This window comes from Narcine bancroftii, chromosome 1 (genome assembly GCF_036971445.1).
Source record: "Narcine bancroftii isolate sNarBan1 chromosome 1, sNarBan1.hap1, whole genome shotgun sequence".
Lineage (NCBI taxonomy): Eukaryota > Metazoa > Chordata > Chondrichthyes > Torpediniformes > Narcinidae > Narcine > Narcine bancroftii.
Genome location: NC_091469.1, coordinates 25862718 through 25886383, shown reverse-complemented (window position 1 = coordinate 25886383; position 23666 = coordinate 25862718). Strand labels below are relative to the sequence as shown.

The following is a 23666-nucleotide window of genomic DNA, read 5'->3' as shown; positions in this document are numbered from 1 at the left end:
TCAGAGCCTGCCCCTGTCTTTCCCTCAAAAAAAAAGCTTTCAGTTGCAGAAAACATAGAAAGGTTCTATTAGGTACATCATAGGACTGTCTCATTTGTTCAAATGACATCAAAACTCCATCTTTGTAACAATCTGCTATATAATGTCCATCCTTTTGTAACCATATATTTAGAATTCTGTTACCCATACTCATAGGTAACAATACATTATTGCATAACAGAGCTCTTAGGAAAATACCCATTTTTCTCCCAGTACATTCATTAATGTTGTGCCATGTTTTCACCATATGTATCAAAATAGGGTTATTTGTCTTTTTTTTTTAATTGATTTAAGGCTCCACTTAGAGATAAGTCTTTAGCTATTCATCATTGACTGTAGCCCCATATCAACCCAGTTTGGAGAATTCCCTTCAAGGTAAGATGTTAAAAATCTTGCTTGTGCAGCCAAATTATATTTTTTAAAATATGGAAGTCTCAGTCCCCCTAATTTATAATCCCAAGTTAGTTTTTGCAATGCGATTCTGGGCACTTTGTTATTCAATAGGAATTTCTTACTTGATTGTTTAACAATTTTTAAAAAAAAATTGGGTACAGCTATAGGTAGTGATAGGAACAAGTATTGAAGTCTTGGCATGGAGGAGTCACGTGATGGAGTAGTGGCCGGACGGAGAACTCCAGCCTTCTCCAGAAAAGTCGGGAAAAACAAGAGAAAATACAAAGGCACAGAAATAAAAGTTAAAGAAAAGTGAGTATAAAGGTGGAAAGAAGATGGAGACAAAAGAAGAAAAATCAAAATCAACAGTAAGAAGAGAGGAAGAGAAGACAACGGAGGAAAAAGGTGAAGGCCTTACCTGTCCGAAGAGGCCCGCTGTGGAGAGAGGAGCCCGCTACCTCAGGTCGGTAGAAAAAGAACTACAACAATGGCTCGCAGAGCCGAGTAAAAGTGCGCAACCGCGCATGCGCGAGGAGTCGCGCATGCGCGATGCGCATGAAAAAAAACACACCGACGGGAGGGGGGACCAGCTGGGGAATCGATCTCCACAGCCGGCAACGACAGCTGCAGAACACCTGCAGCAAGAAGAGACCACAGAAGACAATAGAAACAAGAAAGAAGAGAAGGAAAGGGCAACAAAGAAACAACAGATGGCCAACCCAGAGGAAGAAGAAGAGGAAGAATACAGTGAAATAGATGAAGGGAAAGGCAAGGTAAAGGATATACTTTCTCTTGTTAGAGGATACATGGAGTCATTTAAAGAATGGCAAACACAGGAATTCAATGATTTAAGAAGAAGAATAAACAACACAGAAGAGAAAGTGAATAAAATAGATATGACCTTAACAGAAATGGGGAAAAAAATGGACAAGATGGAAGAACGGGCAGTAGCAGCAGAAATGGAGGTAGAAGACTTAAAAAAGAAATTGGAGGAATCTAATAAAAAAACTAAAGAGACACAAGAACTACTAGCTCAAAAAATAGATATAATGGAAAATTATAACAGAAGAAATAACATAAAGATAGTGGGCCTTAAGGAAGATGAAGAAGGCAAGAATATGAGGGAGTTTATAAAAGAGTGGATCCCTAAGACCCTAGGATGTCCAGAACTACAGCAAGAAATGGAAATAGAAAGGGCACATAGAGCATTGGCCTCTAAACCACAACCACAACAAAAACCAAGATCTATTGTAGTAAAATTCCTAAGATATACTACAAGAGAAAAGGTACTGGAGAAGACAATGGAAAAAGTAAGAGAGGGCAACAAACCACTGGAGTATAAAGGGCAAAAAATCTTCATTTATCCAGATATAAGTTTTGAACTCCTAAAGAAGAGAAAAGAGTTCAATACAGCAAAGGCGATTTTATGGAAGAAAGGGTATAAATTTACACTGAAGCATCCTGCGGTATTGAAAATATTTATTCCAGGACAACAAAACAGACTGTTCTCGGATCCAGAAGAAGCACGAAAATTTGCAGAACAATTACAAAAATAGACTGAGGGATGAAGACGGGTAATGAGAGTAAAAATGATCACGATTGATATGTATGTGGGTAAAGACAAAAATAGACTGAGGGATGAAGACGGGTAATGAGGGTAAAAATGACCACGATTGATATGTATGTGGGTAAAGAGGTATAAGAGTGAATAGAGACAATGGGCATACGTGAAAGTATCTGTAATTAGAGGAAAACATAGATAGTATAGACAAGAATTAATAAGGGAAGGTAATGGAATAGAGAGAATAAGGAGGGAATTAAAAGAGTGACCTTTGTGACATATGAAAAGTGAAATCTTTTCTGGGGGGGGCTGGGTGGGGGAAAAGAGCGGTCACTGCAAAATCAGTTGACGCTTGCGAGTGGATTCTCAAATCCAAATGGAGAGGGGAGATGTGGTTGTCCGACAAGGGATAAAGGACAACTCAGGAGGGGAAGGGGAGATTGGGGATAAAGAAGATAGAAATAGGAGAATAAGGAAAATGTTGGATGTTGTAGGAATGTTGTCTTGTAAAGAGTTGAAAATAAGAAAACAGAAATGGAAAAGGAGGAAAGGTAATGATGGAAAAACGGAAAGAGAAGATAAACAAAATATAAAATGGCTACGCTGAACTATATGACTTTAAATATTAATGGAATACATAACCAAATTAAAAGGAAGAAACTACTAAATTTACTGAAAAAGGAAAAAATAGATATAGCATTTGTCCAAGAAACACACTTAACTGAATTGGAGCACAAGAAATTAAAGAGAGATTGGGTAGGACATGTAACAGCAGCATCGTATAATTCAAAAGCAAGAGGAGTGGCTATATTAATTAGCAAAAATGTGCCATTTAAAATAGAAGAGGAAATAATAGATCCAGCAGGGAGATATGTTATGATAAAATGTCAGATATATTCGGAGCTTTGGAATCTACTTAATATATATTCACCTAACGAAGAAGATCAAAAGTTTATGCAAGATATCTTTTTGAAGGTAGCTAATACGCAAGGGAACATACTAATAGGAGGGGATTTCCATCTGAATTTGGATCCAAATATGGATAAAACGGGGAAAAAAATTAACAGGAAGAACAAAGTAACCAAATTTATAATTAAATCAATGCAAGAAATGAAACTTGTGGACATATGGAGGAAACAAAACCCAAAAGAAAAGGAATACTCATACTACTCGACTAGACATAAAACATACTCAAGAATAGACCTATTTTTGTTATCAGCTAGTATGCAGGATAGAGTAAGAAAAACAGAATATAAAGCGAGAATGCTATCGGACCATTCACCCTTAATACTGACAGTAAAGCTAGAGGACATCCCTCCAAGAATGTATAGATGGAGATTAAACCCCATGCTACCTAAAAGACAGGATTTTAGAGAATTTATTGAAAAACAATTAAAAATGTATTTTGAAGTAAATACGGAATCAGTGGAAGATAAGTTTATACTATGGGACGCAATGAAAGCATTCATTAGAGGGCAAATAATAAGTTATGTAACCAAGATGAAGAAGGACTATAATCAGGAAACAGAGCAGTTGGAAAGGGAAATAGTAAACATAGAAAAAAAATTAGCAATAAAGGAAGATACAACCAAAAGAAGAGAATTGGCGGATAAAAAAATAAAATATGAAACATTACAAACATATAAGGTGGAGAAGAATATAATGAAGACAAAACAGAAATATTATGAACTAGGTGAAAAAACACACAAAATCTTAGCATGGCAGCTTAAGACAGAGCAAACTAAGAAATTGGTATTGGCAACAAGGAAAAAAGACAAACAAATTACATATAATCCAAAAGAAATTAAGGAAAACTTCAGAGAATTCTATGAACAATTATACCGAACTGAAAACGAAGGGAAAGAAGGGAAAATAGATGAATTTTTGACTAAAATTTAACTACCAAAACTACAAATAGAGGAACAAAATAAATTAACAGAACCATTTGGAACAGTAGAAATACAAGAGATAATAAAAAAATTACCAAATAATAAGACACCAGGAGAGGATGGTCTCCCAATAGAATTCTACAAAACATTTAAAGACCTATTAATACCGCCCCTCCTGGATGTAATCAACCAGATTGATGAGACACAAAACTTACCAGATTCATGTAAAACAGCAATAATTACAGTGATACTAAAACAAGGGAAAGATCCACTCTCACCAGCGTCATATAGACCAATATCTTTGCTAAACACAGATTATAAGATAATAGCTAAACTATTAGCAAACAGATTAGCAGAACAGGTACCGAAAATGGTAAATTTAGACCAAACTGGATTTATCAAAAAAAGACGCACAACAGACAATATTTGTAAATTTATTAACTTAATTCATGCAGTAGAAGGAAATAAAGCACCTGCAGTAGCAGTTGCTTTAGACGCAGAGAAGGCCTTCGACAGAGTAGAATGGAATTATTTGTTCAAAGTATTGCAAAAATTCAGTTTACCGGAGAAGTATATTAATTGGATTAAAGCATTATATAAGGGACCGTTAGCGAAAGAGACAGTAAATGGACATGTATCAAAGCAATTTAACTTAAGCAGGTCAACGCGGCAGGGATGCCCACTATCACCATTATTGTTTGCGCTAGCTATAGAACCACTAGCAGAATCGATAAGAATAGATAATAATATAAAAGGAATAAAAATAAAAGACAGGGAATATAAAATCAGTCTATTTGCGGATGATGTGATAGTGTACTTAACAGAACCAGAACTATCAATAAAAGAACTATATAAGAAATTGAAGGAATATGGAGAAGTGTCGGGATACAAGATAAACGTAAATAAAAGTGAAGCAATGCCTATGAATAACGCGAATTTCTCAAAATTTAAGAAGGAATCCCCATTCAGATGGCAAATGCAGGCAATAAGGTACCTAGGTGTACAAATAAACAAAAATCTAGGCCAATTATATAAACTCAATTACAATCCACTAATGAAAAAATTACAGGACGATTTAGAGCATTGGAAAGAGCTACCACTAACACTGATAGGAAGGATAAACTGTATTAAAATGAACATTTTTCCAAGGATACTATACTTATTTCAGGCATTGCCAATACAACTGACAGAAAAATTCTTCAAAGAGTTAAAGAAAATAATAAGGAAATTTTTATGGAGAGGGGGGAAACCAAGGATAGCACTAGATAAATTAACAGAATGGTATAAACAAGGAGGCTTACAATTGCCAAACTTCAAAAATTATTATAGAGCCGCACAATTAAGGTACCTATCAGATTTTTATCAAACAAGGGAAAAACCATACTGGACGAGATTAGAATTAGATAAAATAGGGGAAAAGATACCTGAACACATATTATATAAATGGGACGAAAAATTGGTACAACATAGAACTTCTCCAGTATTACACCATCTCCTCAATATATGGAAGAAGATTCATGTAGAAAGAAATAAAACAAATTATCAATTACTAAAACTAATATTGACGCAAAATAAGCTACTCCCTTTTACAATAGACAACCTTTCCTTTAGAAAATGGGAAAAAAAAGGGATTAAAAGAATAGAAAATTGTTTTTCAGGAAGTAGATTCTTATCCTTTGAACAAATGAGAGATAAGTACAATATAACTGGAGATACAGCGCTGGCATATTACCAACTGAGATCCTACTTGAAAGATAAATTAGGAAGCAATTTGAGTTTACCAGAGGGAAGTAACCTTGAATATGTGATTACAGATACAATGTTAATCAAAAGATTTATAACAAATATGTATATTAAACTGCAAGAAAAGGAGAATGAGGAAACAAATGGTAAAACTAAACAAAAATGGGAACAAGATTTAAATATAAAGATAAAAAAGGAAACATGGGAGAAATTATGTTCTGGAACGATGAGAAATACAATAAATACGAGGCTGCGTATGATACAATATAATTGGTTACACAGACTATACATTACACCGCAAAAGTTAAATAAATGGGACCCAACAGTATCTGATAGATGTTTTCGATGTAAAAAAGAAAGGGGAACAACAATTCATGCAATCTGGACATGTGAGAGAGTAGAAAAATTTTGGGATGATCTCAATCAGATATTAAATAAAATAACAGAAAACAATATACCAAAGAATCCAGAGATCTTTCTCCTAAGTAACATAAAAAATAAAGAATTTGGAATTGACTTGGAAGATGCACAAAAAAGATTTGTTAAGATAGCCCTAGCCGTAGCAAAAAAATGTATTATGTCAACCTGGAAATTGGAAGATAATTTGAAAATACAACAATGGTATATAGAAATGAATAAATGTATTCCATTAGAAAAAATAACATATAGTTTAAGAAATAATATTGAAATATTCGAACAAGTATGGGAGCCTTACATGAAATACAATAGCGAAAACCTACCGGGAACAAACATTACCTAAGTTGATGGAAGGAGAAGAAAAGAAAAGAATGGACTCAGTAGAATTTCTGGTGTATTTTTGTTGAATGACAACATTGTCTGACTGGCTTAATGCAACCTAGATTGTATACCTAAAATGGATGAGGGGGGGTGGGGGGCTGGCTTAGGAGGAGGGAGGGGGGGGAGAAAAAGTCACTGTATATGTGTGAAAAAGAAAAAGTGTAAATCATGGCTAACGTGATTTATGGTGTGAAAAATAAAAAATTTAAAAAAAAAAGAAGTCTTGGCATCACCTTCGTCTTTACACAACTCACTCTTCCCCTTAATGTTAATGACAAATCCTTCCATTTTTGTAAGTCCTGTTCTATCTTGCTAAGCAGAGAGACATAGTTAAGGTTGTACAAATTTTGTAAATTATTGTCTGTTACTACTTCAAAATATTTAATTCCTTCTGTTTTCCATTTAAATCTACTACCTCTTTTATATTTGTCATACCTGTGGTTTGTTAAGGGCATTATTTCACTTGTATCCATATTAATTTTGTAACCAGACACTCTACCATATTTTCTAAGAATCTCCTGTAATTTTTCCAGGAACTCTTGGTTCTGACAAATATACAGCATCTGCAAATGAACTAATTTTAAGATCATCTTGTTTGATCACAAAGCCTTTAATCTCAGGATTTCTTCTAATAATTTTGGCTATGGTTCAATTGCCATTATAAACAGTGATGTACACAGAGGACATCCTTGCCTACTTGATCTACTCAAAGGGAATACAGTCATCATTTGATTATTCGTAATTATCTTTGCCTGTGGGTTATAGTAGAGCGCCTTAATCCAATTAATAAATCCCTTTCCTCTACCAAGTTTCTCCAATGTTTTAAATAAAAACAGCCATTCTAATCGGTCAAATGCCTTTTCTGCATCTAGAAAAACCGTTACACTTGGTTTATGCCTTGCTTTTGCCATATGTATTTAACAGTTGGCTAAATTGTTCGCTGAATATCTATGCTTTACAAATCCTTCCTGGTCTGGATGTATTAATTTTGATAGATATTGCCCTAGCCTATTAGCTAGTGCCTTTGCTACAATTTTATAGTCAGCATTAAAAAGAGAGATTGGCCTGTATGATGATGCTTTTAATGGATCTCTATTCTTTTTGTGTAATACCATAATTATCGCTGTTGAGAAAGATTCCGGGAATGTTTATCTTCACTGTTCAATCGAATACATCCATTAATAATGGCATTAACATATCTTTAAATTCTTTACAGAACTCAGGTGGAAACCCATCCTCTCCCAGAGACTTGTTAGCCTGCAACAAATTCAGTGCTTCTTAATCTCCTCCCTTGTAAATGCAGCATCCAAATCATTTCTATAATTTTCATCTAATTTAGGTAATTCAACTCCTTCTAAAAACTCACCTATTTCATTTTCATCCCCTAGTATTTCCGATTTATAAAGCTCAGTGTATTAAAGTCGAAAGGCATTGTTTATTGCTTTATGATTATATGTAACTACATTGGGTTCCTTCTGTATTGCTTTCAACTCCCTTGCTGACTGTTCCACCTTTAATTGCCATACCAGCACCTCATGACCCCATTTCCCCCAGTTCATATTTCTGCCTATTCTCAAGTATTGTTTTTTCTACTCTGTACATTTGTAAAGTATTATAATGTATTTTTTTTCCATAGTTCTATATTTATCCTGTTCACCCATTCTCTAATATTTTTCTAGTTCTAGTATCTCACTTTCCAACTTATTTAATTCTGCATTATATTCCCTCCACATTTTTTTATAAATTAAATAATCTGGCCTCTCAAAAAAACCTTCATTGTATCCCATATTAAAAAGCTATTATCTGTTGAACCCAGATTTGTTTTGCAAAAAATTTCTATTGTCACCTAATAGCTTGTTTAAAATCCTCCAGATTTAACATTGTAGGATTCAGACACCATCTACAAACGCCTTGTTGTTTCTCCGCTATTGAAATAGTCAACATAAGCAGTGAGTAGTCAGAAAATAACCTCAATAAATATTCTGATTTCATCACCCTGTCCTTTAATCTGGCTGACATTAAAAATAAATCAATCCTTGTGTGTGAATCATGCATCCTTGAGTAAAAAGAGTTGTCCTTCTCCATTGGTTTAAGCTGCCTCCATATATCAATCAAGTTTAAATCCTTCATATAGGATAATGTCATTTTAGCAGCCCTAACCCTGGTTATTGTGTTCTTGCAGATTTGTCCAATATTGGATCTAAACAGAGATTAAAGTCTCCTCCTATGAAAATATTTTCTCTCCCTTCAGCAGCTTTCAAAAATATATCCTTCATAAAGGCTTTGTCATTGCAGTTTGATGCATAACTATTCATAAACATCCATAATTATGAATAAATCTTATAGTTTACCATCACATATCTCCCTGCTTGGTCTTTTGATATATTCTCTACAGTAACCAGAACATTTCTGTTTATTAGAATCGTAATCCCTCTTTTAAAATTAAACGAGAAACAGAAATCCTGCCCCACCCATCTTTTCTTTAACTTGTTGTGTTCCACCTTAGTAAATTGTTCTTCCTGTAAAAAGACCACATCTGACTTTAATTTTTTAAGTGAGCTAAGACTTTCATGCACTTGAATTTTCTATTTAAACCGTTAACATTAAAACTTATAAACTTTAATGGCTTATCCATATTGAATTACAGTAATAGTCACAATAAATAATTAAATAGTTTTGTGCTCTTTCCTTTTTTAAAAAAAATGTGCAAAGCCCTTGCTTTGACGGTGACATAAACAAAAAACTTCAGAAGCCCGTAGGGCTCCAGGGATGAAAACGAAGAACCCCACCCTAAAGCACTACCTTTAAAACAAACTTCCATCCTGATGCCATTGTCCCCTCCTCCCCCACCCCAGACCCAAGCCTACACCCTGCTATTACCTTATTTAACATTTCCCTGGGCTCTCCACGAAGTATCAATAGGAAAGATTAACATTTCCTAATAAGTATGATATGACTCCAAAAAAAATTTATTTGCTTAGTCCACAAAAATATACAATCTTCATAGATTTCTCTTCCAGAGTCATTTTTCTTCTTAAAGTTCTGCTTCTTGCTTTGTCTAAAAGAAAAATGCCAGTTGCCTTCTGACACCTCCACCCATAAAATCACCAGATTAAACCATGAAGTACCTGAGATTCTTCACCTGTAGTTACTGCTTGACCTTGGTGGTTTCTTTTCTGTATGACCACTAGATTAAAATGTTGGAAAATCGTGACCCTTGGCCATCCCATTTTAGTGGGTCATTGTTCATTTTAGAGTACTCAAATGCTATTCTTAAGCTCAACTGCCTCACAAGGACAGGTTGAGGACAGATTTTTTTGTTTCTTCTAGGCCCAAAGGCTTGATGGGCTCTCTCAATCCGTGCTTCTCTGCTGAGTAACTCAGCACGAAGTACATCTGGAATCCAGGGTTCAAAGAAGTTAACCACATCTCTTCCTTCATCACCTTCTTCTAAACCAATTATGCGTACATTATTTCTTCTGGTGAAATTCTCCATATGATCAATCTTATCAAGGAACATTTGTTTATGCATTGCCCACTGTTTTGCTTGGTCATGGAGTTATTCCATTTTCTTATTGTGCTTTCCCAAATCTCTTTCAGCATTGCTCATTCATTCCATTAAATCAGTAATTGACTCCCCCGTATCCTTGATTGAGTCTGTTAGCTCTTTTATCACTCCTTCACCTTTTGCAAACCATGTTCCCAAGGATTCCATCCCTGACAGAGTTTTCTGTAGCTCCTAGGCAGAGGCTCCTGAAGTTGAAGCAGCTCCTTTTGGACCATCAGTCAATGTCGCAGGCAAACTCGGAGCTTCTTCCGACTTTTGTTTCAATTTTTTTTCCTTGTCATCTTGGTTAATTATCAGTACAAGTAAACTTTTGTAGAAGAAAAATTCAAAAAATTACTTTTGAGTGGTCTTTTTGAAACTCTTCATGTAGATCTCAGCCAAAACGTGCCCATTCAGTCTTGTTGCATGGCCACGCCCCCTCTGCTGATGTACTTTCTTCATGATGACATTCATGTGTTGGGTCCAGGAAAGGTCCTCCAAGGTGGTAAGACCCAGGAATTTAAATTCTCCTCTGAATTTACCCCCCCCCCCACCCCCACAATGATCTCTAGATCATAAAACTCAGGTTTTTCTTCCTAAAGTCCACAATCAGCTCCTTGGTTTTGGTGACAACATGGTGGCGGGTATATGGAATGAGCTGCCAAAGCCAATGTTAAAGGAGGGTACAATTTCTGTCTCTGTTTCTCTGTGTGACTCTCTCTCTCTCTCTCTCTCTCTCTCTCTCTCTCTCTCTCTCTCTCTCTCTCTCTCTCTCTCTCTCTTTCATATTAGCACAGGTGGTGAGTCAGAGCTGGCATGACCTGGCCCATCAGTTTTATGTGCCATCAATTGTAAGTTGTTTATGTCAGGGAATTGTGCACAGTTCTGGTCATCCAGCTATCGACAGGCTAATTGACTTACTCCTTTTCCTATCTCGTGCATTGGAATGATGTCATTAAGCCTGAAAGATTCACAAGAATGTCAACAGGACTGGAGAGTTATATGGAGAGACTGGATAAGCTGGAGCATTTTTCCATGGATCATGGGAGATTGAGATGATCTTATAGAGGTCTCTAAGATCATAAGGAGTCCCCATATCAGGCTGTGATGCAGCAGGTCAGGACACTTTTGTAGAAGTGTGCTAAGGTCTTTGAAATCATACCAAACCTCACAAACTTCTGAGGAAATAGAGGCACTGATGTGTTTTTTTTGCACAATGTCATTAGTGTGTTAAGTTCTGGAAAGATCCTCTGAAATAGTGACTCCCAGGAATTTAAATATGCTTACCCTCACCACCTCTGATTTCCCCCCAAGATCACTGGATCATACACCTCTGATTTTTCCTTTCCTAACGTCCCCCAACAACTCCTTGGTTTTGTTGGTAATGAATGCAAGTTTGTTGTTAGTACGCCATTCAGCCAAGTTTTGATCTCCCTCCTGTATGCTGAATCATTGCCCCATTTTTCTTTGGCTTGGCTTCACGGACGAAGATTTACGGAGGGGGTAAATGTACACGTCAGCTGCAGGCTCGTTTGTGGCTGACAAGTCCGATGCGGGACAGGCAGACACGGTTGCAGCGGTTGCAGGGGAAAATTGGTTGGTTGGGGTTGGGTGTTGGGTTTTTCCTCCTTTGCCTTTTGTCAGTGAGGTGGGCTCTGCGGTCTTCTTCAAAGGAGGTTGCTGCCCGCCAAACTGTGAGGCGCCAAGATGCACGGTTTGAGGCGATATCAGCCCACTGGCGGTGGTCAATGTGGCAGGCACCAAGAGATTTCTTTAGGCAGTCCTTGTACCTTTTCTTTGGTGCACCTCTGTCATGGTGGCCAGTGGAGAGCTCGCCATATAACACGATCTTGGGAAGGCGATGGTCCTCCATTCTGGAGACGTGACCCACCCAGCGCAACTGGATCTTCAGCAGCGTGGACTCGATGCTGTCGACCTCTGCCATCTCGAGTACTTCGACGTTAGGGGTGTAAGCGCTCCAATGGATGTTGAGGATGGAGCGGAGACAGCGCTGGTGGAAGCGTTCTAGGAGCCGTAGGTGGTGCCGGTAGAGGACCCATGATTCGGAGCCGAACAGGAGTGTGGGTATGACAACGGCTCTGTATACGCTTATCTTTGTGAGGTTTTTCAGTTGGTTGTTTTTCCAGACTCTTTTGTGTAGTCTTCCAAAGGCGCTATTTGCCTTGGCAAGTCTGTTGTCCATTTTTATGCCACCCACAATTGTGGTATCATTGGCAAATTTGTAGATGGTGTTGTTGTAGCGACTCACGCAGTCATAGTGGTAAAATGAGTAGAGCAGGAGGTTAAGTATCCAGCCTTATGGTGCTCTGATACTGATGAACTTTGTGGAGAAGATGTTCTTACCAATCTGCAGTGCTTGAGTTCTGGAGGTGAGGAAATCGAGGATCCAATTAGATTGGGTGTTAAGTCCCAGGTCCTGAAAAGTGCTGATCAGTTTTTGAGGGGATGATGGTGTTAAATGCTGAACTACAGTCAATTAAAGAGCATTCTGATGTGTTTGCTGACCAGGTGTTCCAGGGTTTTGTGTACAGCCAGTGAAATGGCATCTGCATGGACATAATGCTATGATAGGTAAATTATAATGGATCCATGTCGCTGCTCATATAGGAGCTGATATTCTTCAACACCAGCCTCTCAAAATACTTCATCACTGCAGATGTGAGTGCCACATGTCAGTAGTCACACTCTTCTTGGGCACTGGTACAGATGAGGTCTGTTTGAAAAACCCTGCCTGACTGAGATGTTGAAGATATCCATGAATATATTGGCAAGTTGGTCAGCACACAGGTTTTCAGTACGAAGGGAAAAGTTCGGTGGGTTCAAAGAGCAATGAGTCTGGACACAGTGTGAACATGGGAAGGATCTTTGTTAAAACACACGTAAGGGGATCACAATAGGGATAAATCATATCCCTCAATCATACAACACAGTATAATCAATCACATCGGACTTAACACTACTGATACAGCAACTGTGTGCATACTTGTAACATACAAGGATTACAATACCTGCCATTCCTTGTGTAACCTGGGCAGAGCTCCAATGCTATCTAACAGCCCTGATCTGTGTGTAGTGCGCACCTAAGCAATGACTCATCTAGGGTTGTCTACGTATCGTGGCATGGAGTGGAGCAGAGTTAATCTCCAGACTGAAGAGCAAAGAGGAATAACTACTGCACATGGTGGACTTTATAGTACAATAAACTGGAGAGTCCAGCCCAGGTAATCAATATGTGATTGAAGGGGCTACTGTTCAGGTGTGCATTTGTGGGTGGGCAGAGTAAATCTTGATTGGCAGGTGATGCGACTTCTGACTTAGTTCTGGATGGAGAGGCCACGTGACCTTCCACACACCCGCCAAGTTCAGACAGAGAGGCCTCGTGACCCTCCCTCCAGGTTCTGGATGGAGAGGCCACGTGACCCACCATGCTCCCACCAGGTTCCAGATGGAGAAGTCACATGATTCTCCACATTCCCACCAGGTTCTGGACGGAGAGGCCACGTGACCCTCCACACTCCCACCAGGTTCCGGATGGAGAGGCCTCATGACCCTCCACACTCCCACCAGCTTCCGGATGGAGAGGTCACATGATTCTCCACACTCCTACCAGGTTCTGGATGGAGAGGCCACGCAACCCTCCACAATCCACCCTACAGCCGGGTACTCTGTCTGGACCAGTTGATTTCCCTGGATTCGCTCTCCTGAAGGCAGCCTGTATGTCATCCTTGGATCAGCAGCAGATATGGGGGTGTGCAATGGTGTTTCCCTGTTCTGGCGGTCAGGAATAGAAGGCATTGAGTTAATCTGGGAGTGAAGCTTTGCTGTCCCCTACTGCACTGGATTTGTTTTTGTACCAATTTGTCATTTAGGCCCTGCCACAGCTGTTGGGTATCCATTGTTGTTTCTATTCTTATCTTGAATCTCTACTTTGCCTGGATGGAGATAGCTTTTTTTTAAGACGTATCTGCTCCTTGTGTAGTGTTCTAAATCTCTGAACTTAAATGCCTATGATTTGGCTCACAGCAGGTCCTGGATATCATTGTTCATCCAGGGCTTCTGGTTAGGGAAAATCCTGAACAATTTAGTGGGGACACACTCGTCCACGGCTGTTTTGATAAAGTTTGGAATGGCCCAGATATAATCATTCATTCCTCAGCTGAGTTCTTGCACATCACCTACTTTACTCACTTTAGGCAGTGCTGTAACTATTCTTCAGCCTCCTGGAACCATTTTCTGGTTGTCCTGATGTCTGGAGTCTTCTTTTTAGGCCCTGTCTGTATGCAGGCAGAAGGAGCACCGCCAGATGATCTGACTTGCCAAAATGCAATCTCAGTAAAGAAAGGTCCTTATTTTAGTGCAGAGTGATTACGTGTGCTGAGACCTCTCGTACAGCAGGTTACGTGCTGATGGTGATTGGGCAGGTTTCTCCTATCAGAGTGCATCTTTATCATCCCTCTGCCTCTTCATCCTATCACCTCCTTGCTTTTTCTCCCATTTCTTCCCCCTCCCAACTGTATTCACTTATCACCTGCCAGCTTGTGCTTCTCAACGCTCCTTCACACCCTTTTATTCATGCCTCTGCCCTCTTTCTTGCAACTCCTGTTGAAGGGTTATGTCCTGAAATGTTGACCATCTTTTCTATGGATGCTGCCTGACTTGCTGAGTTCCTCCAGCATTTAATATGTTGCTTAAGTACAGGTGCTGCTCTCCAGAGCACAGTCTATTTAAGAACCTAAATCTACAGCAAATAAAACTCATGACCAAAGTCTTTCCATAAAACAAAAAGTAACTTCAACAGCAAAATGCTTTGAGTGAAGGATAACCTCAAAAAGCCTATGATTAACCAAGATGGGAACCCTTCCCTTGCGGCAATCCAGGCTCCAGTCACAAATGAATAGGGAATACCAATTTTTTTGCTGTTCCGACTGGGACTTATCATTACATGGAGTTTTAAAATAAATTTGGAGTTCTGCCATCAGTAGAATTGTGGCTGCCATGCCAGGAAGCTGTCCTTTTTTTGTGCCATTTGGCATAGTTGCTCTTAATTGGCAGACATGCTCTTAATTTGCTCCATTCTGTAAGCAATTTTTTTTTACTTGATTTCCACTCAAGATCTCCTTAGTGATCCATTGGAGAACTGGAGATAAGCAGCAAGATCTTTCACAGAAGAAATGGCAGCAAGTGCCATCCAAGAATATTAGTTTGTTTTTCCCAATTCATCCAAGAATGTCAGTCCTTGTGGTTGTTTACTGTTTAATGTTTGGTTGTGTTTCTGAGTGACAGTATGCGATCCGAGATCAGACAATCCCAGACTTATTCAGGCTATTAGGTGCTGTAGATGTTCTCAATGGTGGAGGGCTTGCCCATGATATCCTGGGCCCTGTCCATCACCCCCTTCAGGGGCACCGGTCTAGGGTTTTATTGAATGCAGAACCAAGGAATTTAAGTCAATTTTTATGAAATGCTGGTTAGTTGTTGGTTCTGGACATTTTTATTGGAGGGAATTGTGTCAATTTGAGAAGGTGCAGAAATTTTCCAGAGAGGTACCATAAGTTAAGTTTTATGAGGATATTGGCGTATTCTTTAGTTGTGTGACAACTCTGTGTTTGGTCGACTTTGAACAGAGAGGGGGGTTATTTAATAATGTTAAATACTCAGGGGTTTTGGTAGATTGAAAACTGCAACACTGGCATAAAAATTAGCAGAGGACAAACATTTTAAGTTGTTAACTAAAGAGATGCTTACTTTTGGAAGAGATTAGCTGTAATCAGAAATATGCTGCTTGGAAGCTTATTTTTGGGAAATCTCTCAGGATTGAGAATGGCTTACTTTCACTCTGGATTCTGAGATGGCTCATGAGGTATGCATGAGCAGATGGAGCAAATGGTAGCTGATGGGACGAGTGAGCAGGCAGTTTGAGGTGCTGCACTCCTTCCAGCATGAACATAGTGTCTTTGTATCCTCCCAATGTGTGGCCATGAGCCTCTTTATCATTCTGGATGCTTTTCTCCATTTTGAGTGGTCATGGGCCAGAGATTCCCAGAAGTTAGAGAGGGATGTTACATTTCTTCAAAAAGGCTTTAAATGTGTTTTTGAATCTTACTCTGCCTGACTGGTGATGTCTTCCCATAACAGAACTTGAATGAAGTGCCTGCTTTGTGGGTGCAGTGCTGGGGCAAGGCAACTTGGCTGATTGAATGTTACTAGGGCCACAATACTAGGGAAGTTGGTCTGAGAGAAGTTGTTTAATTTGATTTTTTGTTTTGTTTTAGTTTTTGTAATGAATATTGGGAAGCTGGCCAGACAACCACAACTCCCTTATCTATTTCGATTGTGGTAATAACTGCAAGCATGAATAGATTTTGCTATAGCAGTTCTTCTTTCTTCCTCAGCCTCACCCCATCCCGCCCTGAGAAACTATATATTTTCCAGAAATATAACAATGGAGATGGCATTGAAATTACTATTCCCAGGGCTTTGAAATATCTACTGTTGTTCAGGCCCTAGGTGCACATAGGAAGGCTAGAATCATTGCTACCTGATGAACCATAAATAGGGTCAAGTCTAAAGCTTTGGTCTTCAATACCCTCGATTAACTTGAGGATGTGTCGGTGCACTGAAGATTATGTTAAATTACACCTTTACTGAAAGATGGCTAATGAGACATGGGAAGTAGTCCACATTTTCAAAGGACTTGCCATGAATCTTTGTTGTGAAAAGCAGCGCAGTAGGTTGGTGGACCTTTGTCTTGCCAATGTTGAACGCAGGCCCATTTTGGCATCTGGTTCAGTGAATGAATTGTAGAAGGCTTGGAGCTCAGCCTCAAAGCATGCAGAAATGTAAATGCTGTCTAGGTACTGCTGCAAAATTGAAGTTCAGGTGTTCTTAGTTTGAGAATACGTTCACCATAGGTTGAACAGCTTCCCAATAAGTTTTGTAGATGAGCAGTTTAATTGTGACTCTCAAAAAGGGAAATTGGATAAATACTTGTAACATTTGCAAGATTCTTGAGAAAGAGTAACAAACTGAAAACACTTGAGTACTCTTTCAAAGATCATGAAAGATGAGCTAAATGTCTTTGCACTAAATAATTGCAGCAAATCTTTTTGATATTTCATAGCCTCAACTAATTTGCCAATTTGATCCCAAGCAACGTGGTGCATGTAGGATGTTGAATAACACTGTTTATTATGATCAGATGTTGGAAAGGTGGGGAAAGTGCTCTCATAAGAGGGCTCATTTTATGTAAATTGGTCGTTGTAACTATACCCAGATAAACTTCTTTGGATGAAAGAATGGATAGGATGGAATAAATAGATTGCCTTTTACAACACCCTAAAGTGCTTCATAGCCAATGAAGTAACACTATTGTACATTCAGTTATCATGTAAGAAGAGCAGTCAATTTCTGCACAGCAAGTTCTCACTTGTTAATGAGATGGTCACTAAATCATCTATTTCTAATCAATTTATCGTGGTTTAATGTAATCTAGTTCAACAGGGAAGTGTGCAGTCACTGGTTGTGATGCAATATACGAAAGTGCCGGAGTAGAATGCTGTGTTTACTGGTGTGTTGCTTCCTGAATTTAATTTTTTTTTTATAATTTAAAAGTCCTAAATTAAGCAATCAACTTAAAATATGGGACATTAAAACTAAGAACAAATTTAGTCATGTTGACTATCAGAGAGAGGCAGAACTTTTGCAAAAGCAGCATTTATTCAAACATCAGATGGCATTTTTGACAAAAAGCAACTTTATGTAGATTACAGTGAGGAAGAAAATAACACTACCTTTCTCTTCAGAGGAAACAAATGATTTCTTGGATCGGGTGAAGATGCCTACAGGCCTGGTTGGCGAAGAAGCAGCTTCACTCCCTGCCCCACTACAGCCAACCACTTTGTACAACATCTCACTCAAGCATTTGGGAACCGAAATCCAGTGAGTGTCACCATGCTGCTTTTTAAGGGGAGAAATGTTTGGAAATCAGTTTGCTGCAATCTGAAAAGCATTGCCTGAGAGCAGTGGTTGCAGAAAGTTCAATAGTAACTTGAAATGGGTGAATACAAAAAGTTTGCAGATATCAAGCTAAAGAATTACCCTAATTGAACAAGTCTGCCAGAACAAGCACTAATCTGTTAGGCTGAATTGCTACCTTCTATTCTGCATCATTCCCCAAGATTTAGAAAAGGCCTTGGTATATACAATGACTCTGAGGGCACTCATTGCCTTTTATTTTCCTCAACCCCATCCCTAACCACTCACCAAGTACTTTGATCATAATCTTCAATGAATTTATATGCTAAGTTGCTGCAGAGATTAAAAATGAAAATTTGGTCTGAGCGATGTTATATCATCTGTCTCCTTCAACGCTTGACTTGGAGGTGATGGGCTTTTGTGCTGGGAGAACAGTAATGGATTCTGTAATTTTTTTATTACAATAAAGAAACGGGTTCTTATTAAACAAGTAGATTTATTGACTAAAGTAAACAGCACTAAGAAAAGAACTCCACCAGACCTCATGTGGAAACCTCCATTTTGAATCTACCCAAGGTGCAACATTCCCCAGATGCCCCACACTCCGTCTCCTCCTGGTTGGAGCACTTTATCAATACATCCCCTTTCCTTGAGATATTTAATCTTGGATGACACATTAATATAGTATTCTTTCAATTTACAGTTCAACACAAACATAAACACGGACATCAGCAGCATAAACATTTAAGTGTGCATTTCTTTTTATAGATTCAGTCATTTAGGTGCTTTGACAACTTATGTATATCTACTTTACAAGGGTGCTTGTGTTGACTCTGCAGGTGCTTGTGTCAGCTCTGCTGGTCCACTACTGTCTAGCATGGGTGATGTTTCCTCTGTTTGTATGCAGGCTGAATCCTCTGCATCTCTCTGTTCCTGCAATATCTCTGGCACTTTCAGCAGGCTCATTCGATTCCTCCTCAATCTTTGACCCTCCTCTGTTCTGACAGTGCAGGATCTTGGATTTATTTCCTCCAGAACAGTGACCTTTTTGTCCCAAGTTTTGGAATCTATGAGTCACTGGGTCATGTTGGGCCAGTAGCCCTAAGCTTCTTGCTGACTTGTCATAGCCTGCCTTTTGTCTCCCTTGCAAACACTTTTTTTTTGTAATTCTTTATTTATTGACTATGAACCATATAAACCAATATATTTACAGATGCATCTCTTTAAATATTTACAGTGACATTTTCTCTTTCTTTTCCCCATCCCTTCCTTCCCACCCCCTCCAAAAACAATAAATATTGAACATATAAAATACAATAAAACAATATCTTTATACAAAAGGAATACAAACAAAAAAGATGTAGCATCTACTTATTCACATTAAATCTGATCATGTTTATCTTCTTATCAGTTTAGGTGGTGGAGGTCCTAGGCCTACTCTTTCTGCCATGTTCCATATATGGTTCCCAGGTTTCCCCAATCATTATAACTTCGTCTTTTAAATTATAAATGATTTTTTTCCCCAATGGGATACACTTAAACTTGGTTATATATTCCATTAATGTTTATAGTCATATAGTCCAACATGGCTATCTTATATCTTTATTTTCTCTTCTTTTCCGCCTCTTCACCACCTCCATCCCTTTTTTCCATTACTGTTTTTAATCTCAATATATGACAACGCACTAAGACATGAAATACCCCAACAATCCCCACAAGCAATAACCCTTTAACCCCAAATAAACCTCCCCTCCTTGGATTGCCCATTGTCCCTTGACGGCAACCACAACTCCCCTTTCCATTCGGTTTGCAAACTTACTCGCAAGCGTCAACTGATTTTGCAGTGACCATTATTCTCCCACCCCCAGCCCCCCGAGAGAACACTATTTTCCTAGACTTATAACAAAGCTCTCTCTCTTTTTTTCCCTTCTTCCCCTTCTCTGATCCATCTTTAAATCTTTATATATACATTATCTTTACTTTATATTTTTACATATTTTTGTATATTTTCTTGCCGGACATCCTTCTTGTCACTCCTCCTCCTCTCTTCTCCTGTCCTGCAAATGTTCAGCAAATTCTTGGGCTTTCTTTGGGTCCGAGAACAGTCTATGCCGTTCCCCAGGAATAAATACTTTAAGTACTGCTGGATGTCTTAATATAAAGTTATGCCCTTTCTTCCATAAGATTGTTTTCGCCATGTTAAATTCCTTCCACTTCTTTAAAAGTTCGAAGCTTATGTCCGGGTAAAAAAATATTTTTTGTCCCTTATATTCCAATGGCTAATTGTCTTCTCTAATCTTCTTTCTTGCCTGCTCCAGTATATTTTCTCTTGTCGTATATCTTAGAAATTTTACCAATATGGATCTCAGTTTCTGATGTGGTGGCGGTTTCGGTACTAGTGCTCTATGTGCTCTTTCGATTTCTATTTCTTCATGTGAATCTGTCGTTCCCAGCACCTTCGGGATCCATCCTTTTATAAATTCCTTCATATTTGACCCTTCTTTGCCTTCTTTCAGGCCCACTATTTTTATGTTGTTTCGCCTACTGTAGTTTTCCAATACGTCAATTTTTTGTGACAATAAATCTTGTGTCTCTTTAATTTGTTTTTGTTCTTTTCCAACTTCCCTCTTAAATCATTTATCTCTATTTCTACAGCAGCTTCTCATTCCTCCACATTTTCTACTCTTTTCCCTATTTCAGTCATGACTAACTCTAAGCTTTGCATTCTGTCTTCAGCTCTTTTCATTTTTATTTTGATTGAACTAAATTCTAATGATAGCCATTCTTTTAATGACCTCATTTGTTCTTCAAAAAAGGCTTTATATAAACTTTGTCCTTCTATTTTACCTTCTTCTTTCCTTTGAAATTCGTGGTGGTCTTCCTCTTCTTCTGTGTCTGTATCTATGTCTGTGTCATCTTCTTCTCTTCTCTGTATCTGTGTATCTTCATCCTTCTCTGTTGAGCTGCTTCTATATCCTTGCTGGGCCTCCAGCTGCTGTGTATCCTGTTGTTGAGCCTCCCACTGCAGGTCGACCCATTTGTTGGGCCTCCCTGTGCACACAGTAGCATTTCTTTCACTCCTGTGCACACTTCTGGAATTTCCTTCGCTCCTGTGCACACTTATGGCATTTCTTCTGTTACAATTAAAAAAAAACTTGGGTTCTTTTTAAACAACTGGATATATTAACTAAAGCAAGCAGCAGTAAGACAGAACACACACAGACCAAACCTCATGTGGATGCCTCCATCTTGAATCTCCCCAAGATCAATAGCATTCCCAAGATGCATCATTCCCCACATGTCACACACTCTGTCTCCAACTCTGCCTGGTGGTAGCACTCTATCACTACAGATTCTATTTGCCTAGGATGTTCACCGCTGTCATCCTTATTGCAGTATACATTGTGCCTTAGACTAACATCAGACTAGCACTGGAGGAACTGAGTACCTTGATTAGCAACCATGAGACACCACACCCTGATGTCTTCCTGATCATTGTAGGGGATTTCAATCAGGCCAACCTGGAGGTCTCTAATAAACTTCCACCAACATGTTACATGTGAGACTAGAGGAGCCAACACATTTGAACACTGCTACACCACCATGAAGAATGTCTACTGAGCCATCCCATGACCGCACTTTGGCAAGTCTGATCACCTGGCTGTACTTCTACTCCTGGTGTAAAAGCCGAGACTGGGGACTACTACACCAGTGGTGAAGACGGTGAAAGTATGGTCGAGGGAGGAGGAGGAGCATCTGCAGGACTGCTTTGAATTGGTGGGCTGCACCATAATTAAGGGCTCATCTTTAGACCTGAATGAATAAGCACATGCATCATTGACTTCATCAAGACCTGCTTGGATGAATGTGCTATTTGCATATACCAGGTGTTCCCCAACCAGAAGCCTTGGATGAATAGAAAGACTCACAACCTACTGAGGGCGAGATCAAAGGCATTTGAAGCCAGTGATTCAGCTCTCTCCGAAAAGTCCAGGTACAACCAGCGGAAGGATATCTCAGCAATTCCAGAGGAAGCTAGAGACAGAGATGGATATATGCCAGCTGTGGCAGAGATTGCAGGTCATTACAACATACAAAGTGAGGGCAAACACCATAGATGGCTGTGATGCTTCATGACCCGATGAGCTGAACACCTCCTATACCTGCTTTGAGAAGGAGAATCCAACAGTGCCTATGAGAATCCCTGCAAAGGCTGAGGACCCTGTGTTATCGATTTCTAATGCTGACATCAGAACATCATTCTTGGATGAACCCTCACAAAGCATCAGTCCCTGTCTAGACCCACCACCTTGTGTCACAATTGCTCCATAGAAGATGCAATATCACTGGCTCTTCATTCAGCTCTGGATCACCAAGAAAACAGCAACTCATACATACAGCTGCTCTTCTTTGACCACAGCTCAGCCTTCAACACCATTATTCCCTTGGTGCTGTCATCAAGCTCCAAACCTGTGCCTCTGCAACTTGATCCTTGACTTCCTCATTGGAAGACCACAGTCATTGCGAATAGGAAACAACATCTTCTCCTCACTGAAGATAAACACAGGCACACCTCAAGGATGCATGTCTAACCCATGGCACTACAGCTATGATTGTGTGGCCAGGCACAATTCCAATGCTATCTATAAATTTGCCAATGACACCACGGTTGTCGGCAGAATCACAGATGACAATGAGGAAGCATACAGGACAGAGATAGATCAGCTAGTTGAGTGGTGTCATAACAACCTGCACTCAATGTTAGCAAAACCAAGAGAATGATTGTGGATTTCAGGAGGAAATCAGGAGAACACGAGCAGTCCTCATTGAGAAGTCAGCAGTGGAGAGGGTCAAGAACTTCAAATTCCTGGGTGTCATCATCTCTGTGGATCTGTTCTGGAACCTCCATGTTGATGCAATCACACAGAAAGCTCACCAGCAGCTATACTTTGAGGAGTTTGACGAGATTTGGAATATTACTAAAGATTCTCAAACTTCTACAGATATTCTGTGAAGAACGTTCCAGCTGATTGCATCACTGTCTGGTATGAAGGTGCTCATGACTAGAAAAAAAAACTCTGTGAAACATGAAAGTCTGCAGACGCTGTGATTGTTGTAAAAACACACCAAAATGCTTCAGGAACTCAACCAGTATGTTCAACGTCGACAGGAGACAAAGATATATTGCTGACATTTCTGGCCTGAGGCCTTCTTCAAGGAATAAGCCCAAAGCAGGAAATCTCAAAATTTCAGAATTCTAACAATGCTGGCTGGGGGAGGAATTGAGACCAGCAAAAGGTAAATTGGATATGATGAGGGATGCGGTAAGAATTGATGTATGTGCAAAAGGAAATGGAATAGAGAGATGGAGATAGAGAAAGGTGATGGGGTAAGAAGTGGGGTGGGGGGGGGAAATTAATGAAAGCCAGAGAAGTCGATATTAATGCCATCCGGTTGGAGGGTTCCCAGTCAGAAGATGAGATGGTCTCAGTCTGGCAGACTATGCAGGGCCAGATTAACATTGTAGCGAACGTACCACTCTACCAGCTCCAGGGAAACACAGAGTGGTTCCAGCTGCATGGGGAATTATGGGTAATGAAGATGACCATTGGTCCCGCATTGAGCCATCCACTGTAAGTTTTGTTTTAATGTGGGAGATTCTTTATGGCAACAAATTGTTCAAGTTTTGGCTCATTGGTGT

At 39.2% G+C, this 23666-nt stretch overlaps 1 protein-coding gene across 17 annotated transcripts in view; it reads left to right on the top strand.

Annotated features, from left to right (window-relative positions):
* The window catches only part of tbc1d2 (TBC1 domain family, member 2), a 142781-nt gene that overhangs the window by 46133 nt on the left and 72982 nt on the right, over window positions 1-23666 (top strand). For all 17 annotated transcript variants that reach the window (XR_011352746.1, XR_011352736.1, XM_069922759.1 and 14 more), the window contains one exon: window positions 17794-17929. Coding sequence is in view for 15 of the 17 variants with exons in the window: in XM_069922759.1 (XP_069778860.1) it covers window positions 17794-17929 (136 nt within the window). In the remaining 2 variants the exon portion in view is untranslated. The remainder of the gene's footprint in view (window positions 1-17793; window positions 17930-23666) is intronic.